The 20,000-nt window shown below is 42.7% G+C and overlaps 1 protein-coding gene across 1 annotated transcript in view; it reads right to left on the reverse strand.

The window, feature by feature from the left end:
• Window positions 1–8,229, reverse strand: part of grhl3 (grainyhead-like transcription factor 3) — a 9,333-nt gene extending 1,104 nt beyond the window's left edge. Inside the window, exons 1-14 of the mRNA XM_035168716.2 lie at window positions 8,089–8,229; window positions 6,398–6,566; window positions 6,231–6,295; window positions 5,189–5,465; window positions 4,855–5,097; window positions 4,126–4,237; window positions 3,897–3,991; window positions 3,254–3,412; window positions 3,060–3,129; window positions 2,841–2,962; window positions 1,955–1,980; window positions 1,761–1,846; window positions 1,575–1,660; window positions 1,120–1,184 (exon numbers count right to left, since the gene is read on the reverse strand). Coding sequence (XP_035024607.1) covers window positions 1,120–1,184; window positions 1,575–1,660; window positions 1,761–1,846; window positions 1,955–1,980; window positions 2,841–2,962; window positions 3,060–3,129; window positions 3,254–3,412; window positions 3,897–3,991; window positions 4,126–4,237; window positions 4,855–5,097; window positions 5,189–5,465; window positions 6,231–6,295; window positions 6,398–6,566; window positions 8,089–8,105 — 1,592 coding nt within the window. The 5' untranslated portion in view covers window positions 8,106–8,229. The remainder of the gene's footprint in view (window positions 1–1,119; window positions 1,185–1,574; window positions 1,661–1,760; window positions 1,847–1,954; window positions 1,981–2,840; window positions 2,963–3,059; window positions 3,130–3,253; window positions 3,413–3,896; window positions 3,992–4,125; window positions 4,238–4,854; window positions 5,098–5,188; window positions 5,466–6,230; window positions 6,296–6,397; window positions 6,567–8,088) is intronic.
• Window positions 8,230–20,000: the final 11,771 nt, after the last annotated feature.

Here is a 20,000-nt window from a genome sequence, read left to right on the forward strand (position 1 = left end):
GGGCACAGAAAGTGGGACAAAACTAGAACATGCAAATTCTATGATAGTTTGTTCTGTACTTTTCAATCGCGTGTGACCAAAGCCCTGTGAATGTCTCTGGACTTAAGCATTTGTTTTATGGGAAGCCTCTCAGGTGAAAAACACATTGATAGCATATCTCCTGCGTCAGGAGGAGCAGTAAATCAGGTCACCCTCCTCCTCCCCCTCCTCCTCCTCCTCCTCCTCCTCCTCCTAACCTGTATGTCTTTAAGGCTTTAATGTCTGAACTAACTTGGTGCATTCTGCCTGCAGGGATGGGGCTGATTAAAGACAAGAAAAGAGAGGAGGGAGGGAACTGCAGCGGAGAATGCAACCCAACCTGTTGGCTTAGCTGCTCCCGATGCGGCGATAGCTGCGGGCAAGCGACAGAAAAATCCCCCAAAGGTGTTGCAGCCTCCTGTCTCTCATCTGAAGACAGGGCCCTCAGATTCCCTCTGTTGTTTCAGAGGTAGTGGCTCATACCATGACCATTTGACTGAAAGAGGTCAGATGTGGTGTGTGTTTTTTGAAGACGGATATTTGGAAATTCCGACTTTTAGCCGTCCCCACGTCTAACATGTCTAACGTCGTTTAAGAAAACTTAATGACAAATTGCTAGTTTTAAAACAGAGCACCCATTCCAAAGAACTCATCCGACCTTTGTCGGTAGTAAGCTGATATTAATGTGTCGTCTCACGACTTAATAGGACGGCTGCCAGAAACCTTTAATTAAACCAGATATCTCTTTCAACAAGGACCTTTCTGATAGTTCCAATGAAGTGAGCTCACCGAGTCACAAATCAGCAACAACAATCGCCCGTGACTCATCCACAGGATTTCTCAAACGTCTTTATCCTCCTTCAGTCATCTCTCCTTTTATTTTTTTGAGGAGCTGCAATTAACAAATTCCATCGGGCCCAGCCAAGTACCCAACCTACCGACCCGGTCTGTCAACCTTTCGCTTCCTCAGACCATTCAAAACATCACCTGAGTTTTACGCTTGTCGCCCGTGGTGAACACACGATTTTAATCCAGCTTGCGTGTGTTGAGTCAGCTGAGCTTTAGACGCATAAAAGAAAAAAACAAAAGTAAGACACTCACCCTCTCTTGCATTTTTTGTAGATTTTGCCAATGGTGTCTTTTTGCACGCCATACTTTTCTGAGATCTGAGGAAGGAGAGGAGGAACATGAGAGGACAGTTAGCACGACAGTTCCCACAGACAGAAAGATGATAATGTTTTGAGAGTGTCTACGAAGGACAAAAAAAATGACATAATAATAAATAGATAATTAAATAAAAATAAATAATTGTAGAAATTAATGAATAAATGAATCAAAAAGTGTATTTATTTTGTAATTTATTTATGTACTTAATTTTTTGCTTCAGCATTTATTATTTATTTGTATTGTCCTTCATACAGATGCAGATCATACAGATCAGGAATATGTCAAAGGATGGATTTTAAGTAATATAATTCAAGAAATAATGAATAAATTAAAAAAAATGTAATAAATTGACAGACGTTAACAGAATCATGAGACTAATTCCTACTCACAGCTTCTTGTAGGCCCGACAGTGTGGGCGAGCTGAGCATGAGGGCATCAAACACCTCCTCCACTCCTGCCCTCACGTACAACAGAACTAATGGGAAGAGAGAACAGAAGAGAAAAAACATTTAGATGACGAATGCTCATTAAGGACGATTATTCTCATCATCACACTGTCAGAGTTCTCCATGCACCTCTCTGAGGGTCCTCTTTGCGGGCCTGCTTGCTGGGTGGAGGGCTGCTCTGCTCTCTGTCGGGGTACAGCCTCTTCATAGAACTCCTGGCAAAAACAAAAACACAGACACGTAAACACAAAGCAGACGACTTGGCATCTTCTTAAAAAATGAATCATCGCAGAGCACTGATGGCGTTTCCTATACGTGCTTACCTATCACTCTCGTCCATGGGAACGGCCTGGAGGGAGACAGACAGAAATCTGATTAGACTTTTAAACTCCACAGTGTGATTCCCGGCATTATCTGAGCAAAACGCCTTCAAATAAAGGAATGTTATCACTACTGAAAGACGGAGTTTCCCATAACCCACGGAGAGGCACGTAAGCGTGGACACTGATGGAGAGATCCTACGCTTTATCACACCAGCCAATCAAAGACAGTCAGTACAGACTGTTGGGCCATTGTGTAATCAAGTCATTTCTTTGCTTTAGTGTGTTCTTCATTCTTTTTTTTGTTCTTCTAATGTCTCTTTACACACACACACACACACACACACACAGACACACACATCCCTCTACACTCCACACTGTGGGAAACCTGGCCTGTCTGAACACTCCCCTCGCTGTTTTTGCAAGAGTGTGTGTGACTGAAAGAAAGTGAGGACATGAGGGTGGTGCAGACTGAATGTCAGGTGTCTGTGTGCTGCTGCTGCTGCTGCACCAGGTGTGTGTGTGCGTGCATGTGTGTGTGTGTGTGTGTGTGTGTGTTTCGTGTGAGCCCCTATAGCTTAGTCTCAGTGTCAGTAGCTGTAGCAGCTTGTACCGGTGCCTGGTTTCGACTCCAATTAGCTCATCCAAACTCATGTCGGTGCTTCGCCTCACTTTCACTGACACCGTCCCCTCCACCCCCCCCCCTTTTCCCAACCCACTACATACTTTCCCACAGTTTTTTCCCGACTCTCGCCCTGTCCTACTGCCTGCAGGGATTAAGAGGCAGGAGGGGGGCGTTGGCTCAGGAGCAGGAGCAGGACAGGAGAGGAGAGGAGAGGAGAGGAGAGGAGAGGAGAGGAGAGGAGAGGAGAGGAGAAAGGGGCCTTACCATGCGCTGTAAACTGGAGAGGTGTGCTTCTGGGATGAACAGAACCGGCTGGGTGACGTGGTCGTCCAGCATCCGGAAGAAGGTACACTCACTGCCCATGGAGCTGCTCACTTGAGATTTGGCTGGAAACAAAGCAGGGATATTTACAATATTAGAAACACTCTCTTTTACTGTTTAATTCATTTTTTTTATGAGGAGCTGGCTATTTCCAACACTCACCGTTGCCGTCGCCCTTTACTCTCCTCTTGCTCCTCTTCCTGTCCTCATCGCGCATCTTCCTCTCTGCACCCTGAGGAGCACCACACACACACATTCACTTGATTACATTAATGACTTTAACCTCAGAGGATGCAGGATTCGATTGTTCGTCAAGATGTGACAAAAAAAAGTGAAGCGCACGCCGGGGACTGTACCTTATCACAGAAGATCTTGACCTGGCAGGCGGCTCTGTGTAGGAGCTGGTTGGTTCCCGAGCTGAAGTCGTAGGTGTCGATCTGCAGGTTGAGGGGGAGGCCTTTCACTCCCTTCTGAGAGGAGAAGTCCGTGCTCAGGGAGTTGATGCCGATGTAAACCTGGCGGAGAAGAAGGAAAGAGGACATTTGAGACGAGACATCTTTTGTTTACATCGGCCTCAATTGAGACATAATGACAGGTGTTGGAGACGAATGCCAATGAAAACAGGGGAGGACGCTGGTGACATTTAAAACGTGATGACATGTTTTTGGAGCCAACTTTTATAGAAGAACAGTGACTTAAACTCCCCCTCTTTTTAAATCTATTAAGCCTCTCAATCCTCTTTTCTTCCTCTCTTTCTTCTACATTTTCAGCAGGTTTGGCGGCCCCACCCCAGCGCCTTTGGGCCGCAGAGGAGCTTGCGGCCCTCGCTACCGGTGGTGAAATGAGCCTTGTTGACAAACGCATATCTGGGATTCCTCCTCAGCCACTCCTTCTCTCCTCCTCCTGCTCCTCCTCCCTATTCTACCTTTCCTCTCCTTTTCCTCCTCTCTTCAGAGAACTCAGCTGTCACACACTTGTTTGAGAGCGAGGTGTGTTTACCTTGGCTTCTTCACTGGGGTTCCACACAAAGGAGAGCGCGTTGAAAGCCACCTCCTCTATGTTGCTGATGCCGCTGAACACTTCTTTGTAGTCCGCTATAAAAAGAAAAGAAAGAATTTAATCGTGTGATTCTCAGATTTGTAATCAGATAGGAATGATTGATTAGTTCACATTACAGATTTTTTTTGGTGTACAGGTGTTGCACAGGTGCTCAGTGGGTCGAACATACCAATGTCAATGACCCTCTGCTTGACGGTCGGCTGCCGGGCATGCCAGTGATTCCAGAAGCGGAGCTGCATTTCTGGGCTCTTGTCGTTCTCAAACACAGCCATCACGACCGTCTGCAAAAGAAAGTTGACAGAAAAGCAGAGAATTAGGCGCATTGGTCGAGACGTGACTCACTGCCACCTGCCTGCATCTCCAAGAAAAGCCACCGTGCTTCATTCATCACTCCAAATCCCTCTTTTCTCCTCACATTGTCATCGGCTGTTTGCAGTGTGCTGGTGTGTGTTTGTGCATATTCTTATCCTCTGATTCACTTGACAAAGAAAACGGTTGTCGCCTGTGTTTTTCAACCACACCACACCTTCCCCCCCTTCCTCGTCCACTCCTCCGTGAGCTGGGCCGAACTCGGCTGCACTCTGGCTTCGTTACACCACCGCACAAATAAATTATATAGGGCAGGACACTGTAATTTGAAAGGTACCAGCCCAGTGTACTGGGGTGTCAGCTGGGGATTAGTCACAGAGGAGCTGGCTGCGAGGGAGGGACAGGTATATAAGAAGGTTTGGCTCTGTGGCATGCAAAGAATTTATGTATTCATGAGCCTGTGGAAAAGAGCCTGAAGGAAATACTACTTTCTTTTTTTTTTAACGTAACATACGTGCAGAAAAAGAAAACAATTATTTAAGAACTAAATACGATCTGTGCCTGCGGGTGATGTGTCACCATGACTCACTTTGACTTTGGTGGATGTGAGGCAAGCACTGCTGTCCACTCCCTGCAGGGTGATGGGGTAGAACTGTCCCTTGTTCAGGTAGACCATGGGCAACTCGTTGGATTTGTAACCAGAAGCCGAGGGAGCTCCCAGGGAAAACTGGAACTCGTTCCTGAATCTCTCAGGCTGTGGGGAGCTGGTGTAGGAGCCGGAGTAGACAGGGCTGGAGGTGTCCTCGGGGAAGGGGTCGCTGTAGGGAAGAGCCTGGATAAACACGCAAGGACATGCATTAGTAAAGGAAAACATGGGAGAGGACAAAAGTCTGCAAACTTTCTGATGATGACGCAATGCTCACCTCGCTGCTGTGGTCGGGAAAAGCACCGGTCTCGGGCCACTTCTGCAGCAGGGAGTCGAAGATGATGTTGAGCTCCTGTTTGTCGTAGGTATCGGCCACCACGCTGGTCAAAGTGGTGTAGGTGTCCGAGGTGGTGGGCACGGAGATGGGCAGGGAGGTGTGGAGCTTGGATCCCAGAATCTCCTGAGGGTGGCTGATGGGAATGTTCTCAGACAGGAGCTTCATGACGTTAGCGGACACATCCAGCGACACGAGCTCATTGGCGTTCGCTGGGGACCTGGCGGGGTGAGGAGGGAGGAGGAAGCAGGGAGGGAAAAAGAAAGTTGATTAATTACAGTGAAAACCGCAGTTTTTTAGAAGGTCGGCATGACTCAGTAAAACTCCACCCACACATCAACACAGCAACAACACGAACAATCCTAAAGCGAGTGAAAGACAGAAGCCTGCAGGTTGGCCTGTGCAAACGCCTGGGAAAGCACTTCAGCTCTGAGCACACACCGCTACTGTGAGGTGAGCTCACAGAAAGACCAGGTTTTTGAGGCTGGGTGGGAACTATTTGTCTCTTAATCCATCTTTTTTTCTCTTTCCCCCTCCGTGTTTGAGTTTCTCTGTTTGAGGGGACAACACTGCGCCCCGGCACTGGCCATTTCTCACCCACCAAGGAAGAATAAGGAGGAGGAGGAGGAGAAGTAATAGGGAGGGTGGAAAACAACTGTCTGTCCGCCTGTTGTGAAACTCTCCAAGCAAGACAGAGATAATGAGAGAGAGGGATGGATGGATGGAAGCACTGAAGAGGGAGACAATAATCCTGCTGCTGTGTTTGACTTGAGGATTACCCAATCACCTGATAATGACCTCCTAAAGCCCTGCCTTTCTCTTACTGGGCTATTGACACTCATCCACATGTTTAATTTAGTGGGGATGAGACATAAAGACTTAAAAGATAAACTTGTAACTTCTGGATCTTCCAAGAAAGAGCTGCTTTTTCTTTTATATTTCTATATTGATGATTTAGTAGTGAATAACGTTTATATGCTCTTACCTCTCGGTCATTTTGTTGATGTTATTGCCGCGGTGGCAGGGGACAATCTTCTGATCTTTCTGGCTCTGCACAAATAAAAAATAATAGATCAGATTAAAATTTTAAATGCATCTTTTCCGTATCAAAAATATAATTTTCTTTAGTTTCACTGATTCTGCAATATCTACCTTGCACTGCTCATACAGCATGGTTAAGGCGGCCAGGTCGTCCCCAGGGTGGAGTCTGGGTTTGGAGTGGTTCTGCTCGAGGGTGTCCGGGTAGGACCAGGAGTCCATGTTGCAGTTTGTGTATTGGTTGTAGTTGAAGTTCTCGCTCTGAAAAACTAGTCCCAGAGTCCTGCGCGGAGGAGAGAAAGACACAACAAAGACAAATTAGATGACATGTTAAAAACTGTAAATAATCCAGAGGTGCAAAAGGTAGAGAAATGCATTTGAGTGTTTTATATTTATGCTTCTTTGACAAACTGCGAAGGCAAAAAAATCGAGAACACGCCTGAGTTCAGCTGCAGCAGCTGAGCCTCGGAGCACTGTACATACTTGCCCCAGAGCATGAAGGGTTTCGATTGCAAAACCACAAAGCTGAGTAACATCCCTCAGGAGCAGTGGTGTCAAAAAAAAAGGTTTGAAAAAACGTCAAGGGCCACCCACACACACACACACACACACACACACACACACACACACACACACACACACACACACACACACACACGCACACACACACACACACACACACACATGAAGGCGTTTTTGTGGTTTCTCGTGTTGTGAAAGGAAAACAAGCCACATTCATGCATGTTGTATAATCTCTCTTATTTGCATGGATCTCCCAAAGAGGTGATGAGATTCTCTTACAAAGTAAATAAAACCCCACGACCGCCACTGATGAGGCCGGTTTTAAGTGTCACATGAAGATAAAAACCCCCGGGATCCTGAGGATTGGATTTGTTTGGAGAGTCTCCAGATTGCAAATATCCCGTCTGCTGGAATAAGCCCCCCTCCTCCGATGAGTTTGTCTGAAGTGGGTAATGAACAAATGAGCAAGTTTGTCCTGGATAAACAGTTGGTTAGACGTGCCGACAGGGGGGAACAGGAAGGGCACAGGTGTTCAAAAGCAAAGTTTAAAGAGAAATCTAAGGGTTTCTCAGAGGGATTAGGGACGAGGAATGGACGCATGTGGAACACAGCGGCTGGAAAAGTGGAAATAATGTATTTGAGGGTTTAGTGCTGGATATTCGGTCTGTTTCCGAACTCATACACCTGTTCTAAGATGCACCTGTCTCTCCCGCTCTATCTCCCAGTAGCCTCGGAAAAAAATACCTGCATGCAACGCAACTCCCATTAGTCGCTCTCCGTTTCCCACCAGTACAAGTGCAGATGTTTTTATGCAGACACAGGGTTTGGGGGGCTTGTGTCTAGGGTTTCGACCATTATGTAACTCAATGCATTACACGCTGCCGTAGCCCTCCAACACCTCGAGAGGAGATTCTTATTTCCTCGGTCTCCTTTTGTGCTCTGTGGCCCCCAGGTGAGGGACAACACTAGCCGAAACAGACCTGCTGCAAGTGGTGTGTGTAGTGTGTCTGTGTGTGTGTTAATAATATACATCTCAATTTTCCACCTGCAAAACATCCCCTTTAAAACATTTTCACATGGGGGTCTCATTGCAACACACAAGGGGAAGGAGGAGGTTTCTGTCACTGGAGTCAAACGTAGAATATTTCCCGTGTTACAACAAGTCTGGACTAAAATGTTTCACCTCCGCCGATGGAAAAGTAAATTTTAAAAAGGAAGAAAATCTCAATAATGCACTTTTTTGGGGGTTCAAAAGCAGAAGAAAAGATTATCCCAGAACTTACTCAGTCTCTTTGGTCATGTCTCCAGTCCAGGTCCGCCGGAATAGATCCCTTTAGTTTCAGCTCCTCACTGTTTCTCTCTCTCTCTGTGGCGGTGAGTCTGTCAGTCTGGCAGAGAAGAGCGCTGACACACAGATGACTCAAGTGTTGTGGTTCCCTTTGAGCTGGGGCCCAGATTTATTTCATGCCTGCACAGTTTCCCTCTCTCCTCTGATTGGCCGAGGGCTGGGGAAACAGGTGTCTGATAGGACAGGTGTAGGATCTTTAACTCTTTCCAGGCTGGAGAGAAACTGGCTTACATGTGTATATGAGTGTGTGCAGCAGAGAGAGAGAGAGAGCACTTTGCAAGACAATCCAAGGCCGAGTGTTTTGAATCTCATTAATGCGCCGGACAAAAAGAGTGAGATTGGGGATCCAGGAGGTGTGAAAAGGTTTGGTAATGAGACTGAGAACGGCAGGAGAGGCCTGGAACTCAGCTTTAACATGTTAATAGATTTCCAGTATCATTTTTCACTGCCCCTTTATTTCCATGTCATACACAGGTTTTGGTCTCTTTATTTCCTGAGGATCATTGATGCAAACATGGAAGATTTACTGTTGTGGTGAAAACTGCTGAGGAGAGGTGGGCTGAAGGGAAGCTGATTTAAAAGAATATAAGTTTTAAAGCCAAATTAAGATTGAAAAGTTGTTCAAAACTTACAATGCTTTTCAAACTTTTCCTCTTTAGTCGTTACACATTACACACAAATATATACTTATAGTATAATAATATAGTGAAGAGTCGTCTCCTTTAGAGGTTTTTATAACCACATATATACACTATATTATTAAAACTATTCATGTACTGGCATGTGGAATAAGTTGCAATCTGATACTGACCTACTTAATATACACAGAAAAACTAAAATTGCAAAAAATACTTACATTTGTAACACACAAAGGAATAAAGTTTTTTCAAATTGAAGATATAAATTGTGTGAATATAACTTGCTTCAAGTTTGATTTGAAAAAACTTAATTCATTTTTGTGTTACCAATTAAAGTAGTTTTTTAAGTCTGTAAGCTATTTTATTTTGTAGTAGTACACTTTCACTTATACATTTTCACATGTAAAAATAATGTCATGTCATACACAGGTTTTGGTCTCCTCATTTTCTAGGGATCATGGATGCAAGTATAGAGGATTAACTGCTGCAGTTTTTTAAAAGCCAAAGTAAAGTGGAAAAGTTACTTTTAAGATTAGTTCAGATTTAAAACTTTAGTGCATTCAGGATTTTAATGTAAACATTGATTTTCTGAATAAAGTTTTGCTTTTATTCAATATATTTGAATTGAGTTGAAAATGTAACATACAAATACAAGTATTTTAGTAGAAGCACTGATTGTGCAGATCAGTATTTTTAACAGATCAGTATTTTTAACAGTTTATATATATATATATATATATATATATATATATATATATATTAAACATATAAACATATATATACTATAGGCCTATTATAACAGTAATTGTTATTGATGCACTGACATGAAGAGTATATAGAAATTTGATGCTGCAACTGGAGCTACTTAATCTATTGAAAAAAGAAATTAGTTTTTTTACCAAGGTAAACAGAACTACTTCAATCGGTAACACAAATTAATTAAGTTTGTTCAAATCAAAGTTTGCAAAGTTTTGTAAACAATTTTCTTTATTAGTGAAGGGTAATATTACTTGAACACTGTCATCAAAAATAAATGTAAACTTATGCAATTGAGTTAAGAAATGAGTGGAGTCAAATTAAAATGATAAGTTTACTTAAGGGCAGCTCTTAATGTACCACTAATTGTATTTATGCACCACGAATGTTGAAGTATGAGCAAATAAACTAAGAACTATTTAACACTATCTGCCAAAGTATTTCAAATACCTGTTCTGACCCACATGTACGACAGTGAATAAGAAAGAAACGTTTGTCTTTGCACGTTCAGGTGAGATTTGAATCAGGTGGCTGCACACAGATTCTACAACTTTGACTGCAACCTTTGTTGTTTCTCGACCACGAGGTGAAACGTTCACCTTCACAAAGACTAAGCAGCAAAACACACACTTCCAAAGAAAAGAAGCCAAAGATCCCAGCATCTGTACCAGGAATCCAAGAGCACTGAGTGAGCCCTGTACAGTCTTCATGTCAGTCAGGGATATTATCTTCCACCCACACAATGTTTAAAGTACACACACACACACACACACACACACACACACACACACACACACACACACACACACACACAGAGAGAGAGAGAGAGAGAGAGAGAGAGAGAGAAAGGTGCGTGTGTAATTATAAGTAGCTGTTCATGTGTGCATTTGTGTGTGTGCTGCAGACACCTGAGGGAATATGGCATGGTAACACACAAGGGTGCATGCTGTGCAGCCTGCCCTCACACTCACACTCACAATAACACACACACACACACACACACACACACACACACACACACACACACACACACACACACACACACACACACACACACACACATGCACATACACACGTAGACACCGAGCCCTGAGGGAGAATTGGCACTGACCCAAAAGAGAAAGAGAAATAAAGAAATCTTTCTGTGCCCGACACACCTTCATCACTCCACCGCGTTCGGCCTGAAAGTGCAATTAAAGTTAATTCAAGTAATTCAAGCTAATGCTGGGTTCTTTACTTCAGAGTTCTCCAAATGTGATTAACTGAAATCTATTTGTTTATGTGCACCATCACCTGCAGTTGGTACATAAATGTTTTAGCAGATGTCTCATTCAGACATAAAGTGTATAAACTGTAGAAGGATAGGAGGGAGAAGAAGTGGAAGGAGTGCGGCTGTAACGTGGAAGCGAGTCTTTTCCACAAAGTGACGAGCTTCCCTGTCGCATGTCATCAGCTCGTTGGGGGTGTGAACGGCTTCTTTCGTCTTTGGTTTCTTTCCCTCTCACCCACCGGTCTTTTTCTTATATGTTCTCTATCTGTCCCTCATTAATGCTGTGACATTAACACGTCAAACTGTGAAGCTCTTTTATCCTCCCTGTATCACTGTCACCTTCGCTTTCTGCAGCTTAACTTTCGGCAGAAATCCTATAAGGCCCCGATGCACACATCTAAACACATACACCCCAGTTCGATGTCTCTGCTATAAGGAGCAACTGAATGCTTAGCTGTTAATAAGTCAATTAATGATTTATAATATTCATATTAATGTTATTCATGAATGATACAGTTTTTGATCTAGATGGGATTTGATAAATTTGAAATTCCCAATCGAAAAACAATTTTACTTTCTAATTTGATACCAATTACATATTAGAATTGTTTCTGCTTTCTATATATATAAGGAGCTAAGTATTTTCTAGTTTGATATAGAAAATCTTTTTGCCAGGGAACAGTGTCAGATGAAGAAAGACATTTTTTTATTTAACATATACAGAGTTTTAAATAATAAGGTTTGATCAAACATTTTCTAATACAGAAGTTTCCAATAATAAATAGTTGATTTTCTTTTATTTGAGGCAGTTTTTTTAAAGAGGGTACATTTTTCTCTATATTACATCTGGTAACATGAAGGTTGGTTTCAGACACGCACTGAAGTCTGGACCTATTCCTGAAATTTTCTGGAGGGGCTCTGTGTGAGATTGGATGTTATTTATTTATTGTTTTTAGAATTCTGCTGACTGTATTCATTTGAATCTTTGTACATGTATATATACATGTATTTGCAATACGGTCAGGTACGCACTGTAGTACCATGTTATGCACCAACACATCTTTAGGGTGATTCCTATAGGATTTTTGATGTATAATGGGGATTTGTACATGTTTATATGTGTATTTGTATGGCTGCAGCATGGGTTAAGAGCCCAAGATAAATTTTCCACTTTGTGGGACAATAATCAGATCTTGATGCAAATGACCAAGTCAGTTACTCCAGACATTTCCAAGAACTTTTCCTGCCAGCCCCCAGAAAATGTTCGAGCGAGCCCGTGTGAGAATACAGCAGGAACATTTCTGGGAGATTCACAGCGAGCGAGTGGACACGTTGATGACAAACATCTCAGGGAGAAGACGCAGACGAAGATGTCAATCTGGAAAGAGAATGATATTCCAGAGCTTTTAGCGATGAGGACTGACGTCAGTGTAGATGTGCGGTAAACAAAAACATGTGATTTCCACAGCGGAGTTTACACGTCACATCCTGCTTCCTGCACGTGCCGCTCAGTGTCCTGACTTTTCCAGACATTTTCCTGCTGTTGTGAACGCGTCTCACCAATCTCCTGCTGCGTTACTAAATGTGGTGACTCTAAAGTTTATTGGCCACAAAAGAGATTTTTAGACTTTATAACTGTTCTCAGATATGTAACATTAAACCTGCAGGATTATAAGAAAGATGAGATGCCGACTCAACAAGGGAAGTCACATTTCCGATCAACCACCTTCAGGAAAGACACCTTGTGTCTTCAACTGACAAGCTAAGATGGATGAACGTCACGTGATGTTCGAGCGACTGCCTTTCATGCCTTGAAACTCACACATGGAGAAACCAAGATCCAAGCGTCCTGGTGCTTTTTGGTCTCCTTGTGTGACTGTTTTTGTGTGTGTCCGTGTGTGTGCCTGCACCCATGCATGGTAGCATACAAACAGACGTCAGTGCCGGTTCCACGCACCAGTGCCGCTGAGAGGCAGATCTCTCACCACGTCTCTCCTCCCACTTTTATATCTCTCTTTCTCCTTTTTTTTCCTGTCTCCCACTCACTCTTCCTTTCTCCTTTAGGCTCCCTGTCCCTCCTTTCCCTCGCGACTGTTTGACCAGTGAATCTCAACCCGCTCCAGCTCGAGAACAATTTCAACACGGCACCTTAAAAATGTAAAGATGATGCAAAGTCGAAGAAACTCAGGAGGCAATTCTTTTGTCCTGCGAACGATCCTTCTCATCAGCTCACACTCACAATACATATCTCACCATCTCTTTCTCTTTCTATATCTTTCCATCTGCTCTAATGCCTGGTTTGTCATGGAGGAATGTGTGCTGAGGGTTGACAGAGATATAAGGAGCCCGGGGCGTGTTGCTCTGCTGCTCACACTGGGAAACTAGTGCACCTGTTACCGTAAAACCCTGACATGTTTACTGCAGCTCTTCCTTTTCCGCTTGTCTTCTAGACGTTGAGCCCAATACATGTACGTAGAGTATGACAAAATAAAATATGACATGGTTTAAACTATAATATCTCATGGTCTGGTTTGTTCAAACTCTATCAAAGCATCAAATGATTCACTGGTTTCCATCTCTGTCAGAATTTAGTGTCTTTCAAACCTCTTCTGTTGTTGTTTTTTCACTATCTCATCTTGATCTTATCACTACATGCTGCTCTCAGGCTCACAGGACAGGGACATGTCTGTGCTGCATGTAAAATGCTGGCCATCAGGGTCTATCATCAGAATCAGCTTTGTTGACCAAGTATGTGAACACAAACAAGGAGTCTGACATTGCTCTCAGTGTACTTACATACAGCTAGGGACGAGGGCAACAAAACATATACTACATATACAAAATACTTCAATTATAGTGGTGGAAGGTCCAGACTATAACATGTGGAAAGAGAAACACTAATGACCACGACCATAAAAGTGTAGAAATGATTCTACTTTTCTTTCTATTAGGAAATAATGACACAGGTATAAAGACCAATGCTTCTAATGCTCCTACTTCAAATCTAGTATCCACTACTTTCTTAATAGTTATATTAAAATATTGAAATATAATCTGAGATGTCGTTATAGCTCATTTGGCTCGTTGGCTTATTGTACAAACATTTCTTCCAGTCAGGGTAAGTACCACGATAAAGACTGACGGACTTTTATTGTGAAATTACTTCATGCAGATACATGATTGCAGATGCCAAGGCCCAGTGTTCATGCAGTTAGGTCATATAGCATTTAACCTATGGTTGCCTGTGATTCTTTTGAGTCCATTGCTGGGTAGGAGAATCTACCTAGGTGTGTGTGTGTGTGTGTGTGTGTGTGTGTGTGTGTGTGTGTGTGTGTGTGTGTGTGTGTGTGTGTGTGTGTGTGTGTGTGTTTGCTTGCTTGTATTCGCTGACCTTGGCAGGGCGCTCTGACCTCCTCAGACCTGTAATACTGAGGTGAATGGGGAGACCCCTGTTCCAGCAGAGCGCTGCTGTCCCTTTGTTTGGTCTGGACGAGAGAGGCTCCAAGAGTCTGAAGAGACTCTCTGACCCCACCACCTCCACCACCACCACCACCACCTCATCAGCCCCTCTCCTTTCTACTATTCCACCCATTAGCCAGCAGCAGCCACTCCCAGAAACTCCACACTGCCCCGAGTGAGGGATCAGGACTGGGGGGGTGGGAGGACGGTGGGGGGGTGGGGGTTGATGGCTGACGAGGTGTCAGCAAGAAATATAGGGGAGGGAATTAAAATGTGGAGCTGACAGGAGGGCGCTCCGCAGCCACTACAGAGTTTCAGCACTCTAGCGTTTGCATACGAAGCTGCTGGAGGTTATAGGACGCAACGCGCCTGAGGCAGGGGGTAAATGCAGAGGAGACTACGGCGGCTGCATTGCTCAATAAGACGACATTTCTCTCTGAGCCCTGCTCCAGGGTAACTGCAGCGCTGCCAGGGGATTTTAAAGGCAACCACATAAGAAGCATACTTTCCTGCAATTTCATTTTTCTTCAACTGAGTAGCAATTACGTGAATACAAGACCATGTATGTGATTTTTGTTTTGAGGTATATAATTAAAATTTCCATCTCGCCAAAAGTCTTCCGAATCACAAAAAAAACATCAACCTAAAATCAAATAGGAAGAAAATTTGTTTGCATCCTATAAATTGGCTGAGCTTTGCATATATTATAAAGAAAAGTAGTTGCACGCATTTTGCAATTCCTGCAATTTCATGAAATGAGCACAAAATTGCAAAGAGTAGTTTAGCATGTTAGATAGATATAGATTGATAGATGTACTTTATTGATCCTAAACTGGCTAATTCATGTGTTGGAGCAGCAAGATATCAGGCACATAACACACTATACAAAATATAAAAATATAACAACATACCCGACTAAAACTACACACAATGTACGGAAGATATAAGATAAATAACAGAATCCAATCACGATGAGTATTTGTAGAGTGACGTAACATGACGATCTTCAGCCACCTGACAATAAACCGAACAGAGAAAAAGATGGTTATCAGGGGATAAATGATCAATTCTAAAATGTATTGGAAACCAGTATGGAGCCTAAAACCAATCAAACAATAACCACATCTTCTAAGCTTCTCACATCGCACATTCGCAAATGAATTGTCAGTTTGCGTAACCTTTAATGAAAAGAAGATACTTTCTAAGACACAGTTTCTTTAAAAACAAAATTAAGATGCTTGAACTTTTGATTTTCTGCCTGAAATACCTCTGAAATTTCAACAAAAAAAAAAAAAGTTGTCTCCCCGAATGATCTGAATTCTCACAGAAGAAAACCGTAAAGGAATCTGCATCAAAATAAAGTTCACATACACAATGTCTCTTTATGTGACAACTCAGTGTACTTTCATTAACTTGATATTACGACTGCATCAATTCACAATGTCCTTCCACAGCACTGTACCATGTTGTTTCTACAGTGAGAAGCACCTATAGCCTGTTCCAAGCATTCGCACACCAACCGTTTGTTTAAGAGAGTGGAAGCTCTGCTGGTATTTGTAGTCTGTGTTGTGTTTGTACACACTCATTCCTCTTTTCTGTGTCGGACTCGGCTTTGGTATGAACACAACAGACGGAGACGGTAAGATAACAACAGCTGTGGAGCGGCAGGTCGGTAAATGAACGCACACGTATTCACATATGTGCACAATTAATCACACAGGCAAACTTTCTCTTTCTCCAAGAACACACACACACATGCACAAAACAGACACACACACAAACATCCTTGGTAGATACAGACATGTGATAATCTCGTCTGTCCCACGAGCCACATATCAGCATCATCTCTCACTCTCCTCTCCGATAAACAGACAAATTAATAAAGTGATGCAACGCAGAGAAAAATAAAGAAATCTGCCCACAAACAGGTATGTCAACATTTGAAGAAACACAACCATGGTTAGATTATTCATTTAGAAGCTTAGACTGGCACCGTCTGATATCGGGAAACGGATAATAGCTGGAAATATTAGAGCTGTGTGAGTTTATTTACAGATTTAATGAGGACTGCAGCAGGTTGACTTAAGATGCAACTCACACCTAGACTGTCAAGTGTAACACACACTAACAAACACACACACACACACACACACACACACACACACACACACACACACACACACACACACACACACACACACACACATGCACACACTGTACACAGTCTGTGGTGGTTCACATGATCAAGATAGAAAAGTGAAACTAAATGCATATGATAGAGTAGTTAGATTGCCACACAGCAACCCACCAACACACTCTCACACACACACACACACACACACACACACACACACACACACACACACACACACACACACACACACACACACACACACACACACACACACACACACACACACACACACACAGTTAATTTATGGTGTCTAGGCCACAGATGTTGGTCCCACCCAAACAGAGAGCCAGCACTAGGGCTCATCTCCATATCAGGTTTCATTCTGGACCCTCGGGCTTCACCTTTCACACTCTCCTCTGCAGCCGCTCATCAATACTTTGAAATGTGCATAATTGATGCTTGCAAGTGAAATCCTTCACAAATAGTTGAGGCTGTCAGTTAGCCGGTTAGCTCAGCGCTGGATACGGGAAAACAACTAGTTTGGCTACGAGCACAGTGATTTCTCACTAAGAGGTCTGACAACCAGCACATATCAACCAGCAGAGACGTTACACAAACGTTTAGTTGTTTCCAGACCTGATTTTAAACTACAACCAGTTGTCACATCATCACTTACACAGTGATGGATTATCCACCTCAAGCAAGTGTCACCTTTCTGCATGTTGATTGATTAGTTGTAAAGCATGGACTGAAAATGGCCTCAAAATGCAGCAGCAAGTCTGGAGGGTTGTTCTTTTATAATTTATATTTCCACCCCCCCCAGATTTAAAGGTCAAGGAGAATTGAATCATAATTTCCATAATTATGTACATATGAAAATAGCAACAACTGAAAAAAGATACATGAGTATAATAACTAAATAATACATAAAGACAACGAAATGGGCCTGCATGTCTTCGTAAAAGTATCAAGCCAAATGTTTCAAGTACTAGTTTTCATTTCAAGTAGCAAGTGAGCTCCCATCTCTTGTTTGGATTACTCCCTTTCATCTAAGTTTAGGCAAACAATATATTTTCCCCATTTTTCAATGTATTTTAGAATCTATCAATGCTTCAATAATGACATGAGGCTACTTTGCCGATTTCAGCAATGAGGGGCTCCCTCATCAAAACCTGCAGGTGTAGCACAAGGCAAAGGGTCACACAGTATATACATCAACTTGGATTGAAAAATGTCCATATTACATTGGTAGACCCTCTTACAAAAACTCTTGGACCACCTGGGGGTTAGGGTTAGGTTTAGGGTTAGTGAGGCTGAGGGTGTCCAGTAAAATCTGTTGAGAATTTTGAATTGCATAAACCTAAAGTGTATCCCACTGCACAAAGCAGCACACCTCACATCATTGAGCAGACTGAGCATCTGCATGTGAGCTCGCCGCCTCCCCATCTCCTCGGGCCCTCGACGCCCTGGAGAGAAAGCCGAGGCTGATATTTTGGTTAAAATGTCCTGAAGGCTGTAACAGTACACGCAGGTTCACAGCAGACACAGCGCAGCTCATGTTCTCCACCAGGAGATGTGATATTGTCGGCTGGCATTGCAACAATCCGCTCTTTATCTTTAACAGAAATCTTTAACACTGGGGCAATTATGAGGCAAAATGTTGTTTAGCGGTTGCATCAGTCAAACGTGGATACATGATAATTATGAGTTTTCTGTGTGTGTGTGTGTGTAGTTGCGACACACATTCATACTGGTTACATGCAACCCGTTACATGTCAGGCATGGATGTTCACTTGCGGGTCACAGTCAAGTGGAAACTGAAGAAGATGAGGGCAGCGCGGAGAACAACACGCTCGTGGGAAGTGACACTCAATCACACACATGTGTGCTGGTTTCGATCAGTTATCACTCTCAAATGAAGAAGGGAGCACTTCTCTACACCATTTCCTTCCCCTGACGATAAACATCTCTCTCCTCTGCGCTCCCATCAACTCCTTCCTTTCCCTCCCTCCCTCCTTCGGCCTCCCCTCTTCATCCACCCATCATCCCTCTCTGTCCCTCTCCCTCTATGGATGAGTGCTGATGTTCCCGTGGGATAGTGGAGGAGGAGAGCTTTCCAGGGACTGTTGCTTCACATTCCCAAATAAAACAGGGAACATGTTCAGACCACCTCACCCTGGCTCCAGTGGTGAAACCCTATGACAGAAACTGATGTTTTTGCAGTCATGCCCTCCTTATACAAACACTCCCATTGTCTATAGATTTGATGTTTAAATGTCATAACTGGACATAAATATGTGGATAAAATATCAACTTTTTAATATGGTCTCTTTAACAGCTGTCTCAAGTTTTTACTTTAAGAAAGAAAAAAACACATTTGTTTTTTTTTTTTCACGTTTTTTTTCAAAGTATAGTTTAGAAAAAGAAAAAAATTTCCACTTTCACCTGTGATACTTCCCCATAATCTATTTCTCTCTCTCTCCCTCCCTTTTCCTTTCTTCGCCTCGCGCCCAGTTTCAGTCTACATGTCCGGGCTCGTTAGAGAATTATAAGAACCACACACTCCTTTTCTCCTCAATCCTCCGGAACAATGACAGCGTGCCCTGCTCAAGGACCGCAGCAGGGTGCGCCCCGTGCCGTGCAGCAGGGAACAAGGAGGGGTTTGACGTACGAGTGAACAGTCCCTGTGACCTCTCTGCTTGGGCCACATCTGGAATCAGTTGCCATGGTGATAAATTCATCTGTTTTTCACTCTAATAAGCATCGTAATTTGATGTTAATCGATACTAAAATGTTTTTTTACTGAAACATTCATATCAGTCTCAAAGCCATAAAATTCACATCTTTCTTTTACTTTTCAACTTATTTTTTTAAATTGTAACTTTTATCGATTGTTCCAAAAGTCCTTGGAAAAATATTTAAGGTCTATGACTGTTTTTAATACAGTCCTAGCAAATCAAAAATGGATTTAATGTGGGTTTTTTTACCCAGTGTTGTGTTTCTTTTTATCATTTAGTTGTCTTATTTATCCAAAATGAAAAATTGTTATTGTGACCAAAACATCAAGCCCAAGTTTTACCTTGAAACGGTCACAAATGTCCTGTTTGTACTAAATTAGGGATTTATTCTATTAATAATCAGCATCAATTAGTGACAGGAGCATTTCTAAATTAAAAGAAAGAAGATATAAATTATAAAAGAATGTTATATTACCATATAAAGAGTAACAGAAAAAATAAACACTACGACTGTGTCAAAACAACCCATTTTCTAAGTTTGTGTTATATTGACCCAAACTTATTCTGTCAAAAGAGGCTTTTTCTTATGGTTTCAATATTTACAGTCATTAATTCTCTCAAATTGCAGATGAATTATTGCTGGAAAGTAGAGAAAGGAGTCCAGAAGGAAAACTCAAAGATGGAAATGTGATTATGGCCGAAGAGGGATGTGAGCCAAAGGTAAAATGAGTGACAGAAAATACTCTCAGAAATGGGAATGTGCAATAGCAGCAGCTTCAGGGCACAATTTGAAGGAACTTACATGTTTTCATTTGAACACAACTATATCTGAATACGACACCTCCACCTTAA

The sequence above is a fragment of the Hippoglossus stenolepis genome, chromosome 10 (assembly GCF_022539355.2).
Source record: "Hippoglossus stenolepis isolate QCI-W04-F060 chromosome 10, HSTE1.2, whole genome shotgun sequence".
Lineage (NCBI taxonomy): Eukaryota > Metazoa > Chordata > Actinopteri > Pleuronectiformes > Pleuronectidae > Hippoglossus > Hippoglossus stenolepis.